An 18,760-nucleotide genomic window follows, 5' to 3' on the forward strand; every position below is an offset into this window, starting at 1 on the left:
CCCCCTTCCTCACTGTACCCCAGCTGTCTGGGCCTCCTGGCTGCTGATCAGACATGCATACTCACTCCCACCAGGGCCTTTGCATGTGTCATGGCCTTGGCCTCTGTTGCTTCCCCACTAGTGTCTGCACAGGCACTGCCTCTCTTCAACCAGTTCTCTACAGTGTCACCCCTGAGACCAGATCCCAGCCACCTTGTCCCAGCTAGCATTCCCTGCTCACAGTGCTATCACTGCGTTTATGAGGCTCATCTGGCTAGTCCTAGGTTTCTGTTGTTTCTCTGCCCTATAAGCCCTCATTAGGGGTCAGGAGATAGCACACAGTAGGGCCAGTGCCTTACTATACTGAAGGCCCTGGGCTGGAGCCCTGTACCATAGACAGTATGGGGGGAGCTCCATGGATGGTGGAGCAGTAATATGGTGTCTCTTCTCTCTCTGCCTCTCTTTTCACACACACACACACACACACACACACACACACACACACACACACACTTTTATTATTATCTTTATTGGATAGTACCAGCCAAAGATGGAGAGGGAAGGGGGTGATAGAGAGGGAGAGAGACAGAAAGATACTTGCAACACTGCTTCACCACTTGCAAAGCTTTCCCCATGCAGGTGGAGACCAGGGGCTCGAACCTGGGTCCTTGCACATTGTAACGTGTGCACTCAACCAGGTGCACCACCACCTGGCCCCATTTTTTTTTTATTAAGAGACTATTCAGTATTTAGAGAGCTATGTGTATATGGATGGATGTGTGTCTGTGTGTATTCTCTTGGTCTGTACTTGTCCCTGAAATAGGATTTAATCCACAGCAGGCACTTGGCAGACATCTGGAGGGTAAAGAGTGACTGGAGCAGGACTGGTTCCTAGAAGGGCGCAGCCTGGGGACTTAGCTCTGGGACACACTACCCTCAGAGGACACATGTCACATCCTTTTAGACAAGGCAAGAGAGTGTGGTGGAAACTGTGGAGGCCATTGCATCCCTAGTTGAGTCCCTCAAGTTTCTAAGGACATTCTTTGGAACTCTGTTGTTTCTGGGGTGCTGACCCTGGATTCCCACTCTCTGCTGGTAACACGATTCATCTTACTGCCCAGATCACCCTTCTTGCTCTGGTGCCAGGAAACTCTGGGCAATGTGAAGTTCAGTGCTGTGAACTGTTAGTCTCTGTGGCTTGTTGTTCTTCTTTTGTGACTTTGAAGGAAGGTGTGAGTGGAGGGAACAGGTGGGCAAAAGCAGGGAGGGTGGGGATGTGCCAGGACTGGCCAGAGAGGTGCTGGAGAGGCAGGGAGGGGCAGGCCCGGCAGAGCCTTGAATACCAGGCTGAGCGGCTCACACTGAGCCTCAGGTGGCTCGTGGGCCTGAATGAGGTCTTGAGCAGAAGAATGCTGTCTGATTTCAGCCGAACTGTTTTGGGGTCTGGGAAGAAGCAAGGTCAGGAGGTTGCTGAAGAGTATGAGTGAGATGTGGGCTGGGCTGAGGGTTCGGGCCACAGCATGGAGGATCTGGAAGAAGCAGGTGAATCTGAATGAGGAGGGCATGGGCGTCCAGGCAGAGTGCAGAGGTTGTGTGGACAGCAGGCCAGAAGTCTTGCTCAGGATTCCCCTGCCTTACTTTTCCCAGAGTTCAGCCGACGCTGGTGTGTCCTTAGCGATGGGGTACTGAGCTACTATGAGAATGAGCGAACAGTAACCCCCAACGGCGAGATCCGGGCCAGCGAAATTGTGTGCCTAGCAGTGCCTCCTCCTGAAACTCATGGGTGAGCACCCTTGGATAATCCACCCCCTTCCCTGCTGAGGAGCCAGGCAACAGACCCACTGGGGGGCAGGCCCTCCCAAGGGTCACACAGCAGACCAGGGCTTCACAAGGGTTGACCAGATCTCCTGAAGCCCCAGCATAGGGCCCACCCACTCACTACCTCTTGACAGTCACGAGAGCAGGGTGGAGAGGTCTATGTGAGTCTAGGTGGGTTGACTTGTGTCTCCACAGCTTTGAGCACACCTTTGAGGTGTACACAGAGGGGGAGCGGCTGTACCTATTCGGGCTGGAGAGTGCGGAGCTGGCTCGTGAGTGGGTCAAGTGCATTGCTAAGGTGGGCCTGGGTTAGCCAACAAGTATGGGGGTTCTGCAAGGGCCCAGAGTGGGATCTCTGGACTATTCCTTGTTCCCTCACCTCAGGAGGCAGGGGCTGGAAGGGATGGCACCAAGCACAGAGCAGGCCTGGGACCTAGGGCCCAGCTGTGGTCTGCAGCTCAGCTCTGCAGGAAGCACTATGGGCCTTGTACTCTGTCATCACTCAGTGTGTGTTTAGTAGTGAATGGAAGTCAGGACACTGCTGCCTTCATGGGCTGGGGAAGGTGAGCTCCCAGGAGTCAAGGAGGCTGCCCTGGGGACCAGGACTCTTACTTGCTTGTTCACTGGCCACTCTCTGGACCCTCTGATGATCAGTCCTCAGAGCCCTGGGGCCCAGGTGAACTAGTTTGGGTCCTGGTTCTCAGTAGCTCCCAGGTTGATGGGGAGGTGGATGGGCTCAGGCAACAAGGCCACTACCGAGGGTACATGGTGATGCAGGCTCTAGAGCCCAGGCCTCTCTGCATCCCTGCCAGTGTCCACGTTGGCAGAGCAGAGAGGGGATGACATAGGGCCTGGTGCCTGGGTCCAGCCCTGGCGGAGGGAGAGGAGGCAATTGGATGAGAAGAAGCTGGGGGTCCCAGGAGGCAGGCATTCTGTCGGCTGACGATCTCTCGGGCCCCTTCCCCTTTCCCTGGCCTCCCCCCAGGCCTTTGTGCCTCCACTGGCTGAGGATCTGCTGGCCCGGGACTTTGAGCGGCTGGGACGCCTACCCTACAAAGCTGGCCTGAGCCTGCAGTGCGCCCGGGAGGGCTGGTTCTCCCTCACTGGCTCAGAGCTCCGTGCTGTCTTCTCAGAGGGGCCCTGTGAGGAGCCACTGCAACTCCGGAAACTGCAGGAGCTTTGTGCGTGGACCCAGACCCGGGCCCCTCTCCTGGGCTTCCAGTCCCCCAGCCCCTCCCTGCAGGTCTGGACCTACCCTGGCCTGGCTGGAAGGAGTCAGCCTGTGCTCTCATGTCCTCTCTTGCCATGGGGTACATTTCAGCCACCCCATCTCAGTGGGTGGGTCCTGGGGGTGTATGTGCCCAGAGATCCTCAGGAGGGAGCAGGTTGGGGACCATGAACAAGGCCTGAGCCTCACCTTAACCGGGCCCTCCACAGCCATCCAAGGAGACAGTGAGAACCAGGTGCTGGTGCTGGTGGAGCGCAGGAGGTGAGCCCAGGCTTTCCCCAGGTGCTCTGTGAAGTGTGACAGCTGGGGAGAGGTAGGGCCCCTAGAGTGACTGATGGCCCCCTGCCCAGGACGCTGTACATCCAGGGGGAGCGCCGACTGGACTTCACAGGCTGGCTGGGGGCCATCCAGAAAGCAGCAGCCAGCTCGGGGGACACGTTGTCGGAGCAGCAGCTGGGAGATTCGGATATCCCGGTGATCGTATACCGCTGTGTGGACTACATCACGCAGTGTGGTGAGCGACCCCCCCCCCCAACTCCACTTCCTGCCCTAGGGCCGAGCTTCACCTCCTAGCAGCTGACAGCGGCTTCTTGGCCAGCCCCAGGATGAACCCTTTAGTCCCTTTGGACCAGATTTAGCCACGCCCCCAGCTCCACAGCGACCCACCCAGCTGTCTTGGGCACGCCCTCGACAGGGCACTCCCCCTATCTGCCCTATCCTAACATCTAACTGGACTGTCCATGCCCCTGATTTGCTCTGTCCATCTCGCCCAATCCCTCTCCACCCCTCTCCAGGCCTGACCTCCGAAGGCATTTACCGGAAATGTGGGCAGACATCGAAAACTCAGCGGCTACTGGAGAGCCTGCGGCAGGACGCACGCTCTGTACGCCTCAAGGAGGGCGAACAGCACGTGGACGATGTGTCCTCTGCGCTTAAGCGCTTCCTGCGAGATCTGCCAGATGGGCTCTTCACTCGAGCCCAGCGCCTAGCCTGGCTGGAGGCCTCAGGTGGGCCCCACAGCCACGCTCTTGGAACCCTGACTAGTGCTGTGTCTCAGGATTCTCTCTGTCCCCTGCCCTGCCCTTGGACTAGGCGTGGCCTGCAGTCAGGTTCCCAGTCCCCCGCCTCCTCTGCCTCTTACTCCCACCGGTGCCCCACGGAGCTGGGCTGCCCCATAGAGAATCCCTTCTCCTTGTGGAATTCCTGCTCTGTAGCCTGATTCTGCTTGCAGGGGGACTGGGGGTGCCATTGTGTAGGATGAGATGTAGAACACCTTCTAGGGTGAAGAGGGGAAGGGGTTTCAGAGGGATTCCCAGCCTGCTCTGTCTCCCTCCACCCAGAGGTCGAAGGTGAAGAGAAGGTGTCCAGGTACCGAGAGCTCCTCACACGACTGCCCCCGGTGAACCGGGCCACAGTGAAGGCCCTCATCAGCCACCTGTACTGGTGAGGGCAGACTGTTGCTAATCTTGGGATGGGGCGGGGACAGTTCTGCTTTCAGAGAACTAGGAAGACCTGGGTGAGTGCTGACTCAGAATTTGCCCTGATCTAGAATACTATCTCCCAACTAATCTCCTGCAAGGTGTGTGTGGGGGGTTCTACTTGGGGTCAGTGTCCCTCGGCTCTGTCTTCCATCCTCCCAGCCCTCCTTTTTGCCATGATCCAAGACATGGCCTGAAAAACTGCCTCTTGTTCCCCTTAACTAGTAGTCTACTCTCACCAGGAACTTCCTTGGCCTCACTCTAAGGAAGGGAGCAGTCATGGACCTATGGGGCGTTAGGAAGGTGAGATGGGGAGACTCTGGACCCGTCTGCTCACTCAGACAGAGCCTCTGTCTTCCCTCTCTAGTGTCCAGTGCTTCTCAGACACCAACCAGATGAACACACACAACTTGGCTATTGTGTTCGGGCCCACGCTCTTCCAGACAGATGGGCAAGACTACAAGGCTGGCCGTGTGGTAGAAGACCTCATCAGTCACTACGTAGCGGTGTTCAGTGTCAGTCCTCTGACAGAGGGTGGCATAAGGCATTCCCAAACCACACCCCCTGCCTCCCAGGCGGCAGTGGGCATCTTTCCCTCATCCCTTCTCAGGTAGACGAGGAGGAGCTGAGGAAGCAACGGGAGGAGATCACTGCCATTGTGAAGATGCGCGTGGCTGGCACAGCCAGTGGCACCCAGGTGAGGGAGAGGCCTGGGGTGGCAGTTCAGGTGGGTCACCTGCACCTGCTGCCCAGGCCTCCAATCAAGCCCTCTCCCTGACCCCTTCCCTGCCCCATAGCACGCTGGTGACTTCATCTGCACAGTGTACCTGGAGGAGAAGAAGGCGGAGGCTGAGCAGCATATCAAGGTGGGGCTGGGACCGAGCAGTCAAGGGTCCAGAAGAGTAGGCTGGCACAAGCTTAGGAGGCTGGGAAGCAGGGCTTTCATACTGGGGGACGTCCAGGTTTGGGACCTGCGTCTGACTGCTGTTAGGACCTGTTGCTGCTTCTCCATACCCAGCTCTTCAGACCCACCCAGAGTCACATGGCAAGGTTGTGGCAGACAAGGCCTGCATGGGGACAGGTTAGGCTTAGCCCCTCCTCCTCTTTGGTTATCACAGATCCCAGCATCCATGACAGCCCAGGAGCTCACTTTGGAGATCCTGGACCGCAGGAATGTTGGCATCCGAGAGAAGGACTACTGGACCTGCTTTGAGGTCAACGAGAGGGAGGAGGCAGGTGGGTGGCTGCTGAGACTGTTCCTGCCTGGCTGCTCTCCCGTCTGTCTTTATCCTACCCTACAATGTGGAGACAGCAGTGGAGAAGGGCGCTGGGGTGGCACGTATTACTGTCACATCATGGTCTCAGTGATGGTGATGGTGATGGCTAAGATGCATCCGGCAGGGGGCACACTGTGGGGGTAGGTGGTGTTGGCTCTGCTCATGCTTTCTCAGTGAGGGTGGGGTTACTCACAAGGTGTGGGATTGGGTCTTTGGGCATGGAAGGGGAGGTAGGTGGCGTGAGAGGTGAGGGAGTGGTGGTGGTGATGTGGCTGGCAACAGACAATGACAAGGCTGTTAGGGTGAAGAGGGAGATCTTTTTTTAAACTTCTTTATTGGGGGATTAATGTTTTACAGTCACAGTAAATAACAATAGTTTGTACATGCATAACATTTCTCAGTTTTCCACATAATACAACCCCCACTAGGTCCTCTGTCATCCTTTTCCAGCACCTGTACTCTCCCCTCCAAGCCACCCCAGAGTCTTTTACTTTGGTGCAATACGCCAACTCCAGTTCAGGTTCTAGTTGTGTTTTCTCTTCTGATCTTGTTTTTTAACTTCTGCATGTGAGTGAGATCATTCCATATTCATCCTTCTGTTTCTGACATATTTCACTTAAGCTTCTTCAAGCTCCATCCAAGATGGGCTGAAAACAGTGAAATCACCATTTTTAATAGCTGAGTAGTATTCCATTGTGTGTATATACCACAACTTGCTCAGCCACTCATCTGTTGTTGGGCACCTGGGTTGCTTCCAGGTTTTGGCTATTACAAATTGTGCTGCTATGAACATAGGTATATATAAATCTTTTTGGATGGGTGTTTTGGGTTCCTTAGGATATATCCCCAGGAGAGGAATTGAAGGCTCATAGGGTAGGTCCATTTCTAGCCTTCCGAGAGTTCTTCAAACTGCTCTCCACAGGGGTTGGATGAACTAACATTCCCACCAGCAGTGAAGGAGGTTTCCTTTGACCCCACAACCTTTCCAGCATTTGCTGCTGCTACCTTTTCTGATGTATAGCATTCTCACAGGAGTGAAGTGATATCTCATTGTTGTCTTTACTTCCATTTCTCTGACAATCAGAGACTTGGAGCATTTTTTCATGTGTTTCTTAGCCTTTTGGATCTCTTCTGTGGTGAATGTTCTGTCCATATCCTCCCCCCATTTTTGGATGGGGTTATTTGTTGTCTTGTTGTTGAGTTTGGCAAGCTCTTTATATACTTTGGTTATTAAACTCTTGTCTGATGTATGGCATATAAAGAGCTTCTCCCATTCTGTGAGGGGTCTCTTTGTTTGGGTATTGGTTTCTTTTGCTGTGCAAAAACTTTTTAATTTGATGTAGTAGGGAGATCTTTTAAAAAGTATTTTTATTTATCTTACTGAAGGAAAGAAAGATACAGTGGGAGAGCACTGGTGGTGTGGGGAATTGGACTTGGGACTTTGTAGCCTCAGGCATCAAAAATTATTTGCATAACCATTTTGCTATCTTCCCAGGCCTTGAAGGGAGGTCTTGATGAAGGATCAAGTGTACCTGTTCACTGGTTTTATTGTTTATTTTTGTTGTTACTGTGGCTTCACTGCTCCTGGCTGACTTTTCTAAGTAGACAGATGAGAGAAAGAGAGAAACATCACACCACGGAAGGTTTTCCCATTGCTATGGGGGCTGGCCTCAAACCTGAGTTGTACATACGACAAAATAGGTGCACTGAATCAGGTGAACAGCTATGCTGACCTTGGTTTTCTTTTTTTATATATTTATTTATTCATTTTCCCTTTATTTTTGCCCTTGTTTTATTGTTGTAGTTATTATTGTTATTGATGTCTTCGTTGTTGGATAGGACAGAGAGAAATGGAGAGAGGAGGGGAAGACAGAGAGGGGAAGAGAAAGATAGACACCTGCAGACCTGCTTCACCATCTGTGAAGTGACTCCCCTGCAGGTGGGGAGCCAGGGGCTTGAACCGGGATCCTATCACCGGTCCTTGTGCTTTGCGCCACCTGTGCTAAACCGCTGCGCTACCGCCCGACTCCTCTTGGTTTTATTTCTTAATGAGTACCAGGCACTGGGCTGCAGAGTCAGCCACAGCGCGGTCCCTACCTTTTTGGGATTAGTCTGGAGTAGATGCATTCATCCTGTGATCATACTGCTTATAGTACAATGCCTGCCATGTTAGCTGCAGTGTAGGAAGGGACCACAGCACCTCCAGAGCCCATACAGGTTCTGTGGTTTCTGAGCTAGAAACTGAAGGGAGAGGAGAAATGATCTGGTGAAAGGGTCAGGTGGGGGCATTGCTTCCCAGCAGTAGGAACAGCACAGGCAAAGGCCCTGTGGTCACCAGGGACACTGCCCTTTCAAGCAAGGGGTTTGGGCAGAGGTGGAGGCCTGACAGACGTCAAGGTTAATGAGGGGAAGTTTGAACAGACAGCTGCTTGCTACAGGTTGGTGGCATCTGCAGGAGATTCCTTGCAGGGCCCCATGTCCATCCAGGGAGGAGATGGGGGGGCAGTAGGGGTGGAGCAGGGGCAGCAACAGAGAAGTGGAGGATTAATCTGTCTTCTGGGAGGCTAGAGGACTTGCCTCTGACTTTAGTGGCTTGGTGGGGACACACTGGCAGAGGTCACAGCAGTTTCCACATGTGAAGTTGGAGCAGCTTGGGGCCCAGCAGTAGCCAGAGCTACTACCCAGGAATGGGAAAGCGTGGGCATAGTGTAAGGGTGACTGTGCTGTCAGGCCGGGGGTGGTGGTGGATGGTGCTTTGTGTTCATGTGCCTGTCCTCAGAGCTGTCAGACCTCACGGCCCTGTTGACAGCAGGCGTGCCCTCTCCCCAGAACGCCCCCTGCACTTTGCGGAGAAGGTGCTGCCCATCCTGCACGGGCTGGGCGTAGACAGCTACCTTGTGGTGAAGAAGCAGCAGTCCATGGAGGCCATGTTGCTCTACTTGGGTAGGTGCTGCCTGCAGGGGTGGGGCCGAGGGCAGAGGACACCCACAAGCAGGCCTCTTCAGTGCAGGCTAGTAGCCTTTAGCCGGGGCCCCGGGAGCCTGGGCAGGGAGTTGGTGGCCCATCCCCACTGCAGTGCTCCCTCAGCCAGCCACGTGGGTGACACCAAGCACGGTATGATGAAGTTCCGTGAGGACCGCAGCCTCCTGGGCCTGGGCCTACCCTCAGGTGGCTTTCACGACCGCTACTTCATCCTCAACAGCAGCTGTCTGCGGCTCTACAAGGAGATTCGGGTAAGCCCCCCTTCTACACCCCCCCCCACAGGCTCCTGCAGCCACACTCCCTGGGGTCTGCCAGGAACACTCCTAGGATCTTGAGATGGCTCTGTGGTGGAGAGGTCTAGATGCTCAGGGACTCCTGCTGTGGTGCTAGACAGTCACTTTGCTGTGACACTTGACTGTCCACTGGTGCTAGACACTTGATAATCATTATGGCGCTGAACAGTCACTGTGACACTGGACAGTTATTGTGATTCTGGGTGGTCGCTGTGACACTGGACAACCATGATGCTCAACAGTCACTGACACTGGACAGGCACTGTGAGACTGGACACTCACTGTGATGCTGGACAGTCACTGACACTGGACAGGTGCTGTGAGACTGGACACTCACTGTGATGCTGGACAGTCACTGGACAGGTGCTGTGAGACTGGACACTCACTGTGATGCTGGACAGTCACTGACACTGGACAGGCACTGTGAGACTGGACACTCACTGTGATGCTGGACAGTCACTGACACTGGACAGGCACTGTGAGACTGGACACTCACTGTGATGCTGGACAGTCACTGACACTGGACAGGCACTTGTGAGACCGGACACTCACTGTGATGCTGGACAGTCACACTGGACAGGTACTGTGCTGCCCGACACTGACTGTGCTGTGACACTGGGGGACCACTGTGACTGGACAGTGTCAGTGACTCTGGGCAGTCACTGTGCTGTGCTCTGAACCCCACGAGGTCTCAGCATCTGTATTCTCTGACGTTAGCACCCACAGGCTCCCCCTCAGGAACATGCTGCATAGTGACAACGTCAAGTTAGCACCCATGCAAACCATGTCACTTCACAAGTCAGACCCCTACACACACCCTCTCTGCCAGGTGTCCTCTCAGACTCAGCCCTACCTGGTACACCTGCTGCCCTCCACATTTCACACATGCGCACGCACGCGCACACACATACACACACGCTATGACCCATGACGTGTTCTCACTCTGAGTTGGGGCATTCTTCCTTCATAACCCTGATCCTCTATCAAACAGAGCCAGAGGCCGTGGAACGGGGCCCCTGACACCGTGAGTAGTTATGGGGCCAGCTGCCAGCTGCCTTACACCGCCTGGGGGCCGAGTGAGCCTGGGGCAGCATAGGGGCGCTGGCTGGCTCCAGGCTGTCCTCAGGCATGGCTCCCTGTCAGTCAGCACTGGCCACCCAGTAGTGGTCAAGACTTCTGTCCTTCCCCTCCAGTCCTGTCCTAGAATCCTCCTCAAGATAGGGTCGCCTTGGGTGCATGACTAGTATTTCCCCAGGAGTCAGCAGGGAGGCTGTGGATTTGGTAGTCGAGCCCCCGGGTTTGAGTTCAAGCTAACTGCTCCTCCACTGTCATTCTTGAAGCATCTGCTTTCCTGCCTGGAGAGAGTTGTGTCAGGCCAGAGTGGGATCAGCAACATGTTCTCACCTGTGTGCCCGTTCCATCCCTGGCTGCTACCACGTTGTGATTGTTGGCCCATCCCATGAAGAGTTTCCCTTGTTCACAGGGATGCTGGGATCAGGAACAGGCCAGAAAGTCTGTGGATCTCTGCCTCCTATAAAACCCTGTGGATCCCAGCTGTACCTCAGAGACCCCAAAAGAAACTAAAGTGTTTCCAAGGCTGGTGGTCTAGCCTGAATTGTCCCCCCCCCCCCAGTCTCAGCCCTTCCTGCCCCAGTATCTCCAGAGAGCTTTCAGTAGGCCTAGGCTGCCACGGGGTGGGGAGCAGAGGCCACAGAGCAGGATCCCCACCTCCTCTTCACACCACTACACATCATTCCTTCTCTAATGCAGCCTGGCTCCTGCTGACTCTCATGGGGGGCTGCCTCCTCTTCTTTGTTTCCCTCTGTGTCCACACCCTCACTTCTGGAGCTTTTCATATCTCCCATCAGCCTCCCTTGGTTCTGAGGGGATACTTTCCTGCCCTCCCCCCCACCACCCTACCCCCCAGAGCAGAGAAAGATCTTCAGTGTAGGCAGGGAGATGGGAGGAGGGACAAGGCATCTGGACACGCAGTTGCTGATCCCTGGGCAGGAAACGTGATGTTTACTGAAGGGTCTCAATACTTGCCCTCCAGCATATCCTGGGTGTGGCCTCCGTGCTTTCCTGGGCAGGGGGCAGTGTCCTCATTTCAGATGGAAGCCCCTGCCCATCTCCGTGGAAGGTGAGGCTCAAGCCCAGATGTGTTAGCATCGGGACATACTGTGTGAAGTTGAGTGCAGGAGGTGGTTCCCTACCTGCCAGCAGTCACACCTGGGCCTGGCAGAAGTCCTGGGAAGGTGCATTCACGTCATTCTCACATTTACTACATTCTGGGGCAGTGGGAGCAGATATTTGGAATTAGGACAGTTCCTAGTAGTTGAGATGTGTGGACACCCAGGCCTCAACTGGAGATATCTTTTGCTGTTTGTCTTTTAAGACCCCCAGACTCCTGGGAGAAGTGCATTCTAGAAAGATCTCAGTTTCAGCAGAGATCTTTGGGCAGCAAGGAGTAAGGTTTGTTCTGTGCCCTTGACCTTACAGCTTAGAAATGCTGCAGCAGCATCAGCTCTTTGCTTGGAAACCAAGTCCTAGGGAGTCAGAGAAGCTTCCACAGGCTCCCTCCACCTTCTCGTCTTGACCATGCCCATGTGTGCCACTTACATGCCACACAAATACCAAGCACCTCAGAGCTGCAGGCAGACAGGCCCAGGCCATCTCTTAAGTTTCTCAAGGAGTTTCCCAAGGGTTCAATACACCTGCACCTGCTGGGCTGCTCCATTCTCTCCTGACTTACTGTCCTTGCTCCTTGATCTCCTTCCTTTCTGCAACAGCCCAGCCTCTTCCCTGCCCACAGCCTGCTCCCCATTCCTGCTGTACTACAGCCCAGTGACCTCCATGCCCTGTCCCTCTCATGCCCAGAGCCTAGTGGTCTCCTGTCTCAGCCCAGCTTCCCCCATGGCCTGTCTCTATTCCCATCTCTCTCCTACTCACTGGCTTCTCCCCGGCTTGCTGCCTGCTCTCAGCCTGCCTGCCTTCTCTCTTGCTGGTGTGCAGATCTCCACTGTAGTCTCTGCACCCTATTCCCCCACCTACAGCCTCGTTTCTCTCCCCACCTCACAGTTTCCTCCCTGTCCCCAGGCAGTTAATCCCAGACCCTTGGGGACACATGGCCACTGTCAGGGCACAGGCTCTGTGTGGAAGACACGGGCAGCCCAGGAGGGCCTGGATCCCCTGGAGAATCAGGGCGAAAGGGCTCCAGCAGGCCTCTCTCAAACCGCACCACTGGGACAATGCCAGATCCCTCTGTCCCCAAGGCAGCCTGCACAGGGAAGTCCCCGCCAGTCCCCTCCCTGTCCTTGCTGAGGAGCCATGCCTGGGGGTGACTGAGAGCAGTGCAGGGCCCCAGAGGGGAGTCAACTCAGTCTTTGACCCCCCAGGTCGGCTGTAAGTGGGTCCCCTCCCCTGCCATCCACCCTGGCACTGGGGGCACCTAGGGGCCAAGGGCTTGAGCAGGTGACTCATTAGCTTGCCCTCCAGTCAGCCCTCTCCTGCGGGGCACTGTGCCTGTCCCCTGCCTTGGAGCCAGTCTGCTCCTGCAAAGCCAGAGTCCTGTGTAGAGGCCTGGGGCCCCTCCCCACGCATTGGTCTCCCGGCCTGACCTAGACCAGCAGGTGCTCCCCCTTTGGTCTAGGGCACAGCCCGCTTCAGCTTGAGTCCTGAGTCTTCCTCTGAGGGAGCCAAGGGGCTCTAGTCCCGCCACACGGTCACCCCTGGGGCCTCAAGGGGTAAAAAGGATGAGGACTCTCAGTGCTTTGGTGCCAGAGTGATGTACACATAGCACCCTCCTTCCTTGGATGGGTGACCTGGTATGACCAGTGCTGTAGGCCAGTCCCCCAGTTTGCAGGACAGCTGCCCCAAGGCCTCAGGGTTGACTGTCTGGTGTTGCTGCAGAGGGAGAAGCTGGGGGGTGGGGGGCTCATTGGGGTGGGACCATGCAAAGGGGGAAATTTGTCAGGAGGGCTTCCTGGAGGAGGCTCCTTATGCTGGAGTGCAGAGGGTGCTGAGGAGAGGGGCAGGAAGGGGCTCTGTTGCTGACTGAAGCATCCTCTCCCTGACCTGTCCCCGACCCAGAGTCACCGGCCTGAGAAGGAGTGGCCCATCAAGAGCCTCAAAGTCTACCTGGGGGTGAAGAAGAAACTGCGGCCGCCCACCTGGTGAGCAAGGAGGGTTGGGGGCGGGGGCTGTGGACGGGCTCAGCAAAGGCCAGAGGCTCAGCCAGCCACTCTTACTCTGGTGGGGCCAGGCTCTTGCAGGCACTTTAGTCCTCAGTTCTTGGGGAGAGCACAGGGGCTGGGCTGGCCATCTGCTGCCTGCCTGCCTGCCTGCCTGCCTTTGAGAACCTCTGTCCTGATGCAGCAGAAGTCCCATCACTGCCTCACCTCCCACATCTGCACAAGGCAGGACACCCGTTTCAGGGAGCGGGCAGGCTGCTAAACTGTGAACAATAGGGGCCAGGGAGGTGGCTCAGTGCTAGAGCACAGACCTTAAGACCCTGGGTTCTTATGCTGGCACCACATACAAACAAAAAGTAAGCAGAACATCACAAGCTGCAGGGCTATGTTTTGGCTTCTTTCAAATGGAAAGAAGCCCAGCAGTGGTGTGTCTCTGCCATTGCTGTTAACTGCTGTTGCCAGACCTGCTTTTCTGACTTCCTTCTCTTGTCCCCTGACTGTGTCTTGTCAGCTAAGGCAGACTTGGGACAGGGTGGCGCCAGCGGATGAGGGTGCCCAGAGCCTTGGGGGCCTCGGGAAGAAGAGGCAGTGGCCAGGATGTCTTTGGCCCATGAGAAGGCCTAGCCCTGGCCCTGGCACTGCTCTAGCCCTTGCCCTCTGCTGGGCACCTGGCCTGAGGCCTCCAAGGTCCTGTATTCATGGGGTGACTCTGCCTGCCTCCTTTTTTGCAGCTGGGGCTTCACGGTAGTGCATGAGACAGAGAAGCATGAGAAACAGCAATGGTGAGTGAGCCCCCACCCCCTGGAGAGATGGCCGTCTATGCCCCTTGACTGTACCCCCACTGTCTGATACATGTCCTGCCCTGAGGCCTGGGCTGGGGGGCCAGCAGGGAGCCCCTGGGCTGGGCCCTTGGCAGCATCCAGACCTGTGCTGCCCTGCAGGTACCTCTGCTGTGAGACACAGATGGAGCTCCGGGAGTGGTTCGCCACCTTTCTTTTTGTGCAGGTACCTCAAGGGAGAATAGGCCCGCTTGCTTCTTCACTCTCTAACTACTTGTAATGCCTCCATGGGGTTTTGAGGGGTTTTTTTTTTTTTTTGTTATTATTTCTTTATTGGGAGATTAATGGTTTACAATTGACAGTAATATACAATAGTTTGTACATGTACAACATTTCCACATAACTACAAGCCCCTCGAGGTCCTCCTCTGCCATCATGTTCCAAGACCTGAGCCCTCCTCCCACCCCAGAGTCTTTTATTGAGTTGGTCTTATATTATCTAGTTGTTGATTTGTTGCTGGGGCTTCACTATTCCGAGCTGACTGTTTCAGAGAGAATCAGACAGGGAGAGAGGAAAGAGCACAACACCAAAACTTCCCTCATGCAGTGGCGGCCAGTCTGGAGCCTGGGCTGTGTGTGTAGCAAAGCAGGCACTCCACCAGGTAAGCTCTCTAGCCAGGCCTTGAGTTAGTTGATTTATTTACTTATTTATTTATTTTTACTATTTTTATTTATTGGATAGAGATAGCCAGAAACTGAGAGGGTAGGGGAGAGAAAGACACCTTCAGCACTGCTTCACCACTTGCAAAGCTTTCCCCCTGCAGGTGGAGACCAGGGGCTTGAACCCGGACCCTGTGCATTGTGACACGAGCCCTCAACCAGGTGGGCTACTACCAGGCCCTGAGTTGCTCTTTTATTTTTATTTTTTTATTGCCACCAGTGTTATCACTGGGGATCATTGCCAGCACTATAAATCCATCACTTCTGCAGCTGTTTTTTTCCTTTTTTTTCTTTCTATTTTATTTAAGAGAACAAAAAGAATTGACAGAAGAGGGGAGATAGCGTGGGAGAAAAAAAAAACACCTGCAGACCTGCTTCACCACTCGTGAAGTTCCTCCTCCCCCGCAGGTGGGGAACAGGGACTCAAACCCAGGTCCTTGCACCTCTTAACTGGGTGTACCACCACCCAGCCCCCCTGAGTTGCTCTTAATCCACATGTTACTCACTCACTCAGCACACCTTGCTCAGTGCTCACTCCAACCCAGCCCCGAGCCAGGCATGCTAGTAACAGGACTGGACCTGCCTGCTGGAGCCTCCCTGTGATCAGGAAAGCAGACCTAGCCACCCCAAGTCCTGGTCCAGCGTGATCCACCTCGGAGTGGAGGGGTGAGAAGGCAGTAGGGAAGGGTATCAGAGGAGGTGATTCTGAGGATGAGGGCGCCATCATGATGGCAGGATGGGGATGAATCCTAGGTCCAGCGGACAGCTGGCACAGAGGCCTGTTGAGTGAGCTCCAGTGGCCCAGTGGGCAGCGGAGGGAGAAGCCAGGTGTCAGGAGCTGCAAAGGGAGTCACAGCCCCTCAGAGCACCTGGAGGAGAGTGCTGTGCATGGGGTGGCCTCGAGCTGCTGGAGTGAGCCATCTTGGAGGCCGCCGAGAAGGAGAGCCTGGGGCAGGCAGGCAGGCTGCAGTGGGCTCCCAGCAGGGCCAAGGGCAGCAGCTGAGCATGGACTCTGATCAGTGACAGGTGCAGGGAGGGGAGATAGGAAATGGAGCCAGGGACGCGGGCTGAGTTCTGTCCTGCAGCTGAGAATTGAGGCTTGAAGGGAAACAGCATAAACACAGTGGTCGCTCTTTCTTTCTCTTTTTAATATTTATTGCCACCAGGGTTATTGCTGGGGCTTACTGCCTTCAGGTTGAATCCACAGCTCTGGGCAGCCTTTGTTTTTGTTTTTTTTTTTTTTCCATTTTTCTTTTTATTTGATAGAACAAAGAGAAATTGAGAAAGGAGAGGGAGATATAGAGGGGGAGAGAGAGAGACCTGCAGCACTGCTTCACCACTTGTAATGCTTCTGCCCCTGCAGGTTGGGAGCAGAGGCTTGAACCTAAGTCCTTGTGCTCTCATCCGGGTACACTGCTGCCTGTACACCTCACTACAGTGGTTTTCCCAGCTCCTGGTGAAACATATGCCTCCTCACAGTCTCAGACACGTGCCTCCTCACAGTCCCAGACACGTGCCGCCTCACAGTCTCAGACACGTGCCTCCTCACAGTCTCAGACACGTGCCTCCTCACAGTCCCAGACACGTGCCGCCTCACAGTCTCAGACACGTGCCTCCTCACAGTCCCAGACACGTGCCGCCTCACAGTCCCAGACACGTGCCGCCTCACAGTCTCAGACACGTGCCTCCTCACAGTCCCAGACACGTGCCGCCTCACAGTCTCAGACACGTGCCTCCTCACAGTCCCAGACACGTGCCGCCTCACAGTCTCAGACACGTGCCTCCTCACAGTCCCAGACACGTGCCGCCTCACAGTCTCAGACACGTGCCTCCTCACAGTCTCAGACAAGTGCCTCCTCACAGTCCCAGACACGTGCCTCCTCACAGTCCCAGACACGTGCCGCCTCACAGTCTCAGACACGTGCCTCCTCACAGTCCCAGACACGTGCCTCCTCACAGTCCCAGACGCGTGCCTCCTCACAGTCCCAGACACGTGCTGCCTCACAGTCCCAGACACGTGCCTCCCAGACACGTGCCTCCTCACAGTCCCAGACACGTGCCGCCTCACAGTCTCAGACACGTGCCTCCTCACAGTCCCAGACACGTGCCTCCTCACAGTCCCATACACGTGCCTCCTCACAGTCCCAGACACGTGCCGCCTCACAGTCTCAGACACGTGCCTCCTCACAGTCCCAGACACGTACCGCCTCACAGTCCCAGACACGTGCCGCCTCACAGTCCTAGACACGTGCCTCCTCACAGTCCCAGACACGTGCCTCCTCACAGTCTCAGACACGTGCCGCCTTACAGTCCCAGACACGTGCATCCTCACAGTCTCAGACACGTGCCGCCTCACAGTCTCAGACACGTGCCGCCTCACAGTCCCAGACACGTGCCGCCTCACAGTCTCAGACACGTGCCTCCTCACAGTCCCAGACACGTGCCGCCTCACAGTCTCAGACACATGCCTCTCAGGCTGCTTTGCTGCCTGGTTCTCACAGCGGCTTGCTTGCAGGCCCAGAGACCGTGGTAGTCCTGACTTTGGCAACCAGGACATGGTCCTGACCACCTCACTTTGGCTTCTCAGCACTGCCGGGTCAGAGCTAGTGTGACTCTGGGAAGGGTGGGTAGACCGGAGCTGAGGTCCCAGTGCCCCCCAACCTCCCCTGCCCCATAGCACAATGGTATGGTGTGGCCCTCGGAGCCCTCCCGTGTGTCCCGGACGGTGCCTGATGTGTCTCGGCTGGGCAGCGTGTCGCTCATTCCCCTGCGCGGCAATGAGAACGAGATGCGCCGGAGTGTGGCTGCCTTCACCTCGGACCCCCTCTCTGTGAGTGCAGCCACCCGCCTGAGTCTGCCTCTCCTGCCACCACCCCCCTCCAATCTCCTCCCTCTCACCCTGGAGCCCCAGCTGACCTGATCTGCCCAGGCTGGCCTTGGAGAAACTTCAGGGGACCCTGGTGCTGGGGACCTGCACAACCCGCCTAATGGGACGTGGGCCTCTGGTCTTCCTGCAGCTCCTTCGCAACGTCTGAGCATGGAGCCAGACCCAGTGCTGGGACTTCGCCTCCAGGAAGCCTTCCTGTTCAGACACCCTTAAGTGCTGTGTGCCTAGCATGCCTGGTGTGAGCTACCAGGGAGACGGAAGGAAAGCAGCACCCCCACACCCCACGTTCTGACTGCAGCACGTAGCTCTGAGCCTGGGGGTGCAGGTGGCTGAGCCTGCCTGAGGAGAAATGCCCCCACCTACTCTGTCCAGGTGCCCAGCACTCCCTCCAGGCCTGGCCTGCTCATCCCCGGGACCCCTGCCTAAGGCTGCGGGGTTGGGGAGCAGGCAGAAAGTAGGGAGTCTGGAGGCCCCGGGCCTTGCAGAAGGGAGCCCTGGCCCTGGGCCTGGCCCAAACAACAGAACAGCTACAGGAATGGCTGAGGGAGTCTGTGGCCAGGGGCTGGAGCTCTCCAATAAGTTTCTGCAGTGCTGAGACCTGGACTGTGGGGGCTGCAGCCCCCTCTGGTCTGGACTGACTGGGAGGAGGCCCCTCTCTCTTCCTCCCACCTTACTTTGGGGACCTTTTGATAATATAAATACATCTGTATATTTTATCCTAAGTTGCTGAGGTCTGTGATTAATTGATTTGGGCTTTTGGAATATCCTAGGGTGGTAGGGGACAGGAGGTCTAGGGCTCTGTGCTTGGGATCCTGACCTGAACTCTGCCTAACCCAGCCCCAAGCTGTCTAAGCACCATTGCCACTGTGGACTTTACAGGCTGAGTCTGAATTGGGCGCCTTCCTCTCTGCAGACATCAAGTCACAGGAATCCAGTGCTAGGAAGAGAGCTTTTAGGCCTGGAAGCTGCTCCTGCTGGATGTGGGTGTACCTGGTCTCTAGGGAGGAAAAGCCCCTCTGGGCTAGGGAGGTGATGAGCTGAGAGGGGGTTAGGGACTGCCTGGAAGGTGCCAGACACAACACCCTTGCCTCTGCAGGAGGGGTGTGGGCTCCTTACAGGCTGATCTCTCC

At 55.8% G+C, this 18,760-nt stretch overlaps 1 protein-coding gene across 8 annotated transcripts in view; it reads left to right on the forward strand.

The window, feature by feature from the left end:
- ARAP1 (ArfGAP with RhoGAP domain, ankyrin repeat and PH domain 1) overlaps positions 1–18,352 on the forward strand; it is a 65,393-nt gene extending 47,041 nt beyond the window's left edge. For 5 of the 8 annotated variants that reach the window (XM_060176874.1, XM_060176875.1, XM_060176879.1 and 2 more), the window contains 18 exons: positions 1,627–1,762; positions 1,993–2,095; positions 2,783–2,978; positions 3,235–3,286; positions 3,376–3,539; positions 3,820–4,032; positions 4,366–4,468; positions 4,871–5,018; positions 5,114–5,200; positions 5,301–5,369; positions 5,622–5,739; positions 8,610–8,723; positions 8,868–9,013; positions 10,047–10,079; positions 13,145–13,227; positions 13,977–14,027; positions 17,421–17,573; positions 17,761–18,352. In XM_060176874.1, coding sequence (XP_060032857.1) covers positions 1,627–1,762; positions 1,993–2,095; positions 2,783–2,978; positions 3,235–3,286; positions 3,376–3,539; positions 3,820–4,032; positions 4,366–4,468; positions 4,871–5,018; positions 5,114–5,200; positions 5,301–5,369; positions 5,622–5,739; positions 8,610–8,723; positions 8,868–9,013; positions 10,047–10,079; positions 13,145–13,227; positions 13,977–14,027; positions 17,421–17,573; positions 17,761–17,872 — 2,081 coding nt within the window. In that variant the 3' untranslated portion in view covers positions 17,873–18,352. Of the gene's footprint in view, positions 1–1,626; positions 1,763–1,992; positions 2,096–2,782; positions 2,979–3,234; positions 3,287–3,375; positions 3,540–3,819; positions 4,033–4,365; positions 4,469–4,870; positions 5,019–5,113; positions 5,201–5,300; positions 5,370–5,621; positions 5,740–8,609; positions 8,724–8,867; positions 9,014–10,046; positions 10,080–13,144; positions 13,228–13,976; positions 14,028–14,186; positions 14,251–17,420; positions 17,574–17,760 lie in introns of all 8 variants that reach the window. The other 3 variants (XM_007527493.3, XM_016190163.2, XM_060176876.1) reach the window with 3 other exon arrangements.
- Positions 18,353–18,760: the final 408 nt, after the last annotated feature.

The sequence above is a fragment of the Erinaceus europaeus genome, chromosome 17, assembly GCF_950295315.1.
Source record: "Erinaceus europaeus chromosome 17, mEriEur2.1, whole genome shotgun sequence".
Classification (NCBI taxonomy): Eukaryota; Metazoa; Chordata; class Mammalia; order Eulipotyphla; family Erinaceidae; genus Erinaceus; species Erinaceus europaeus.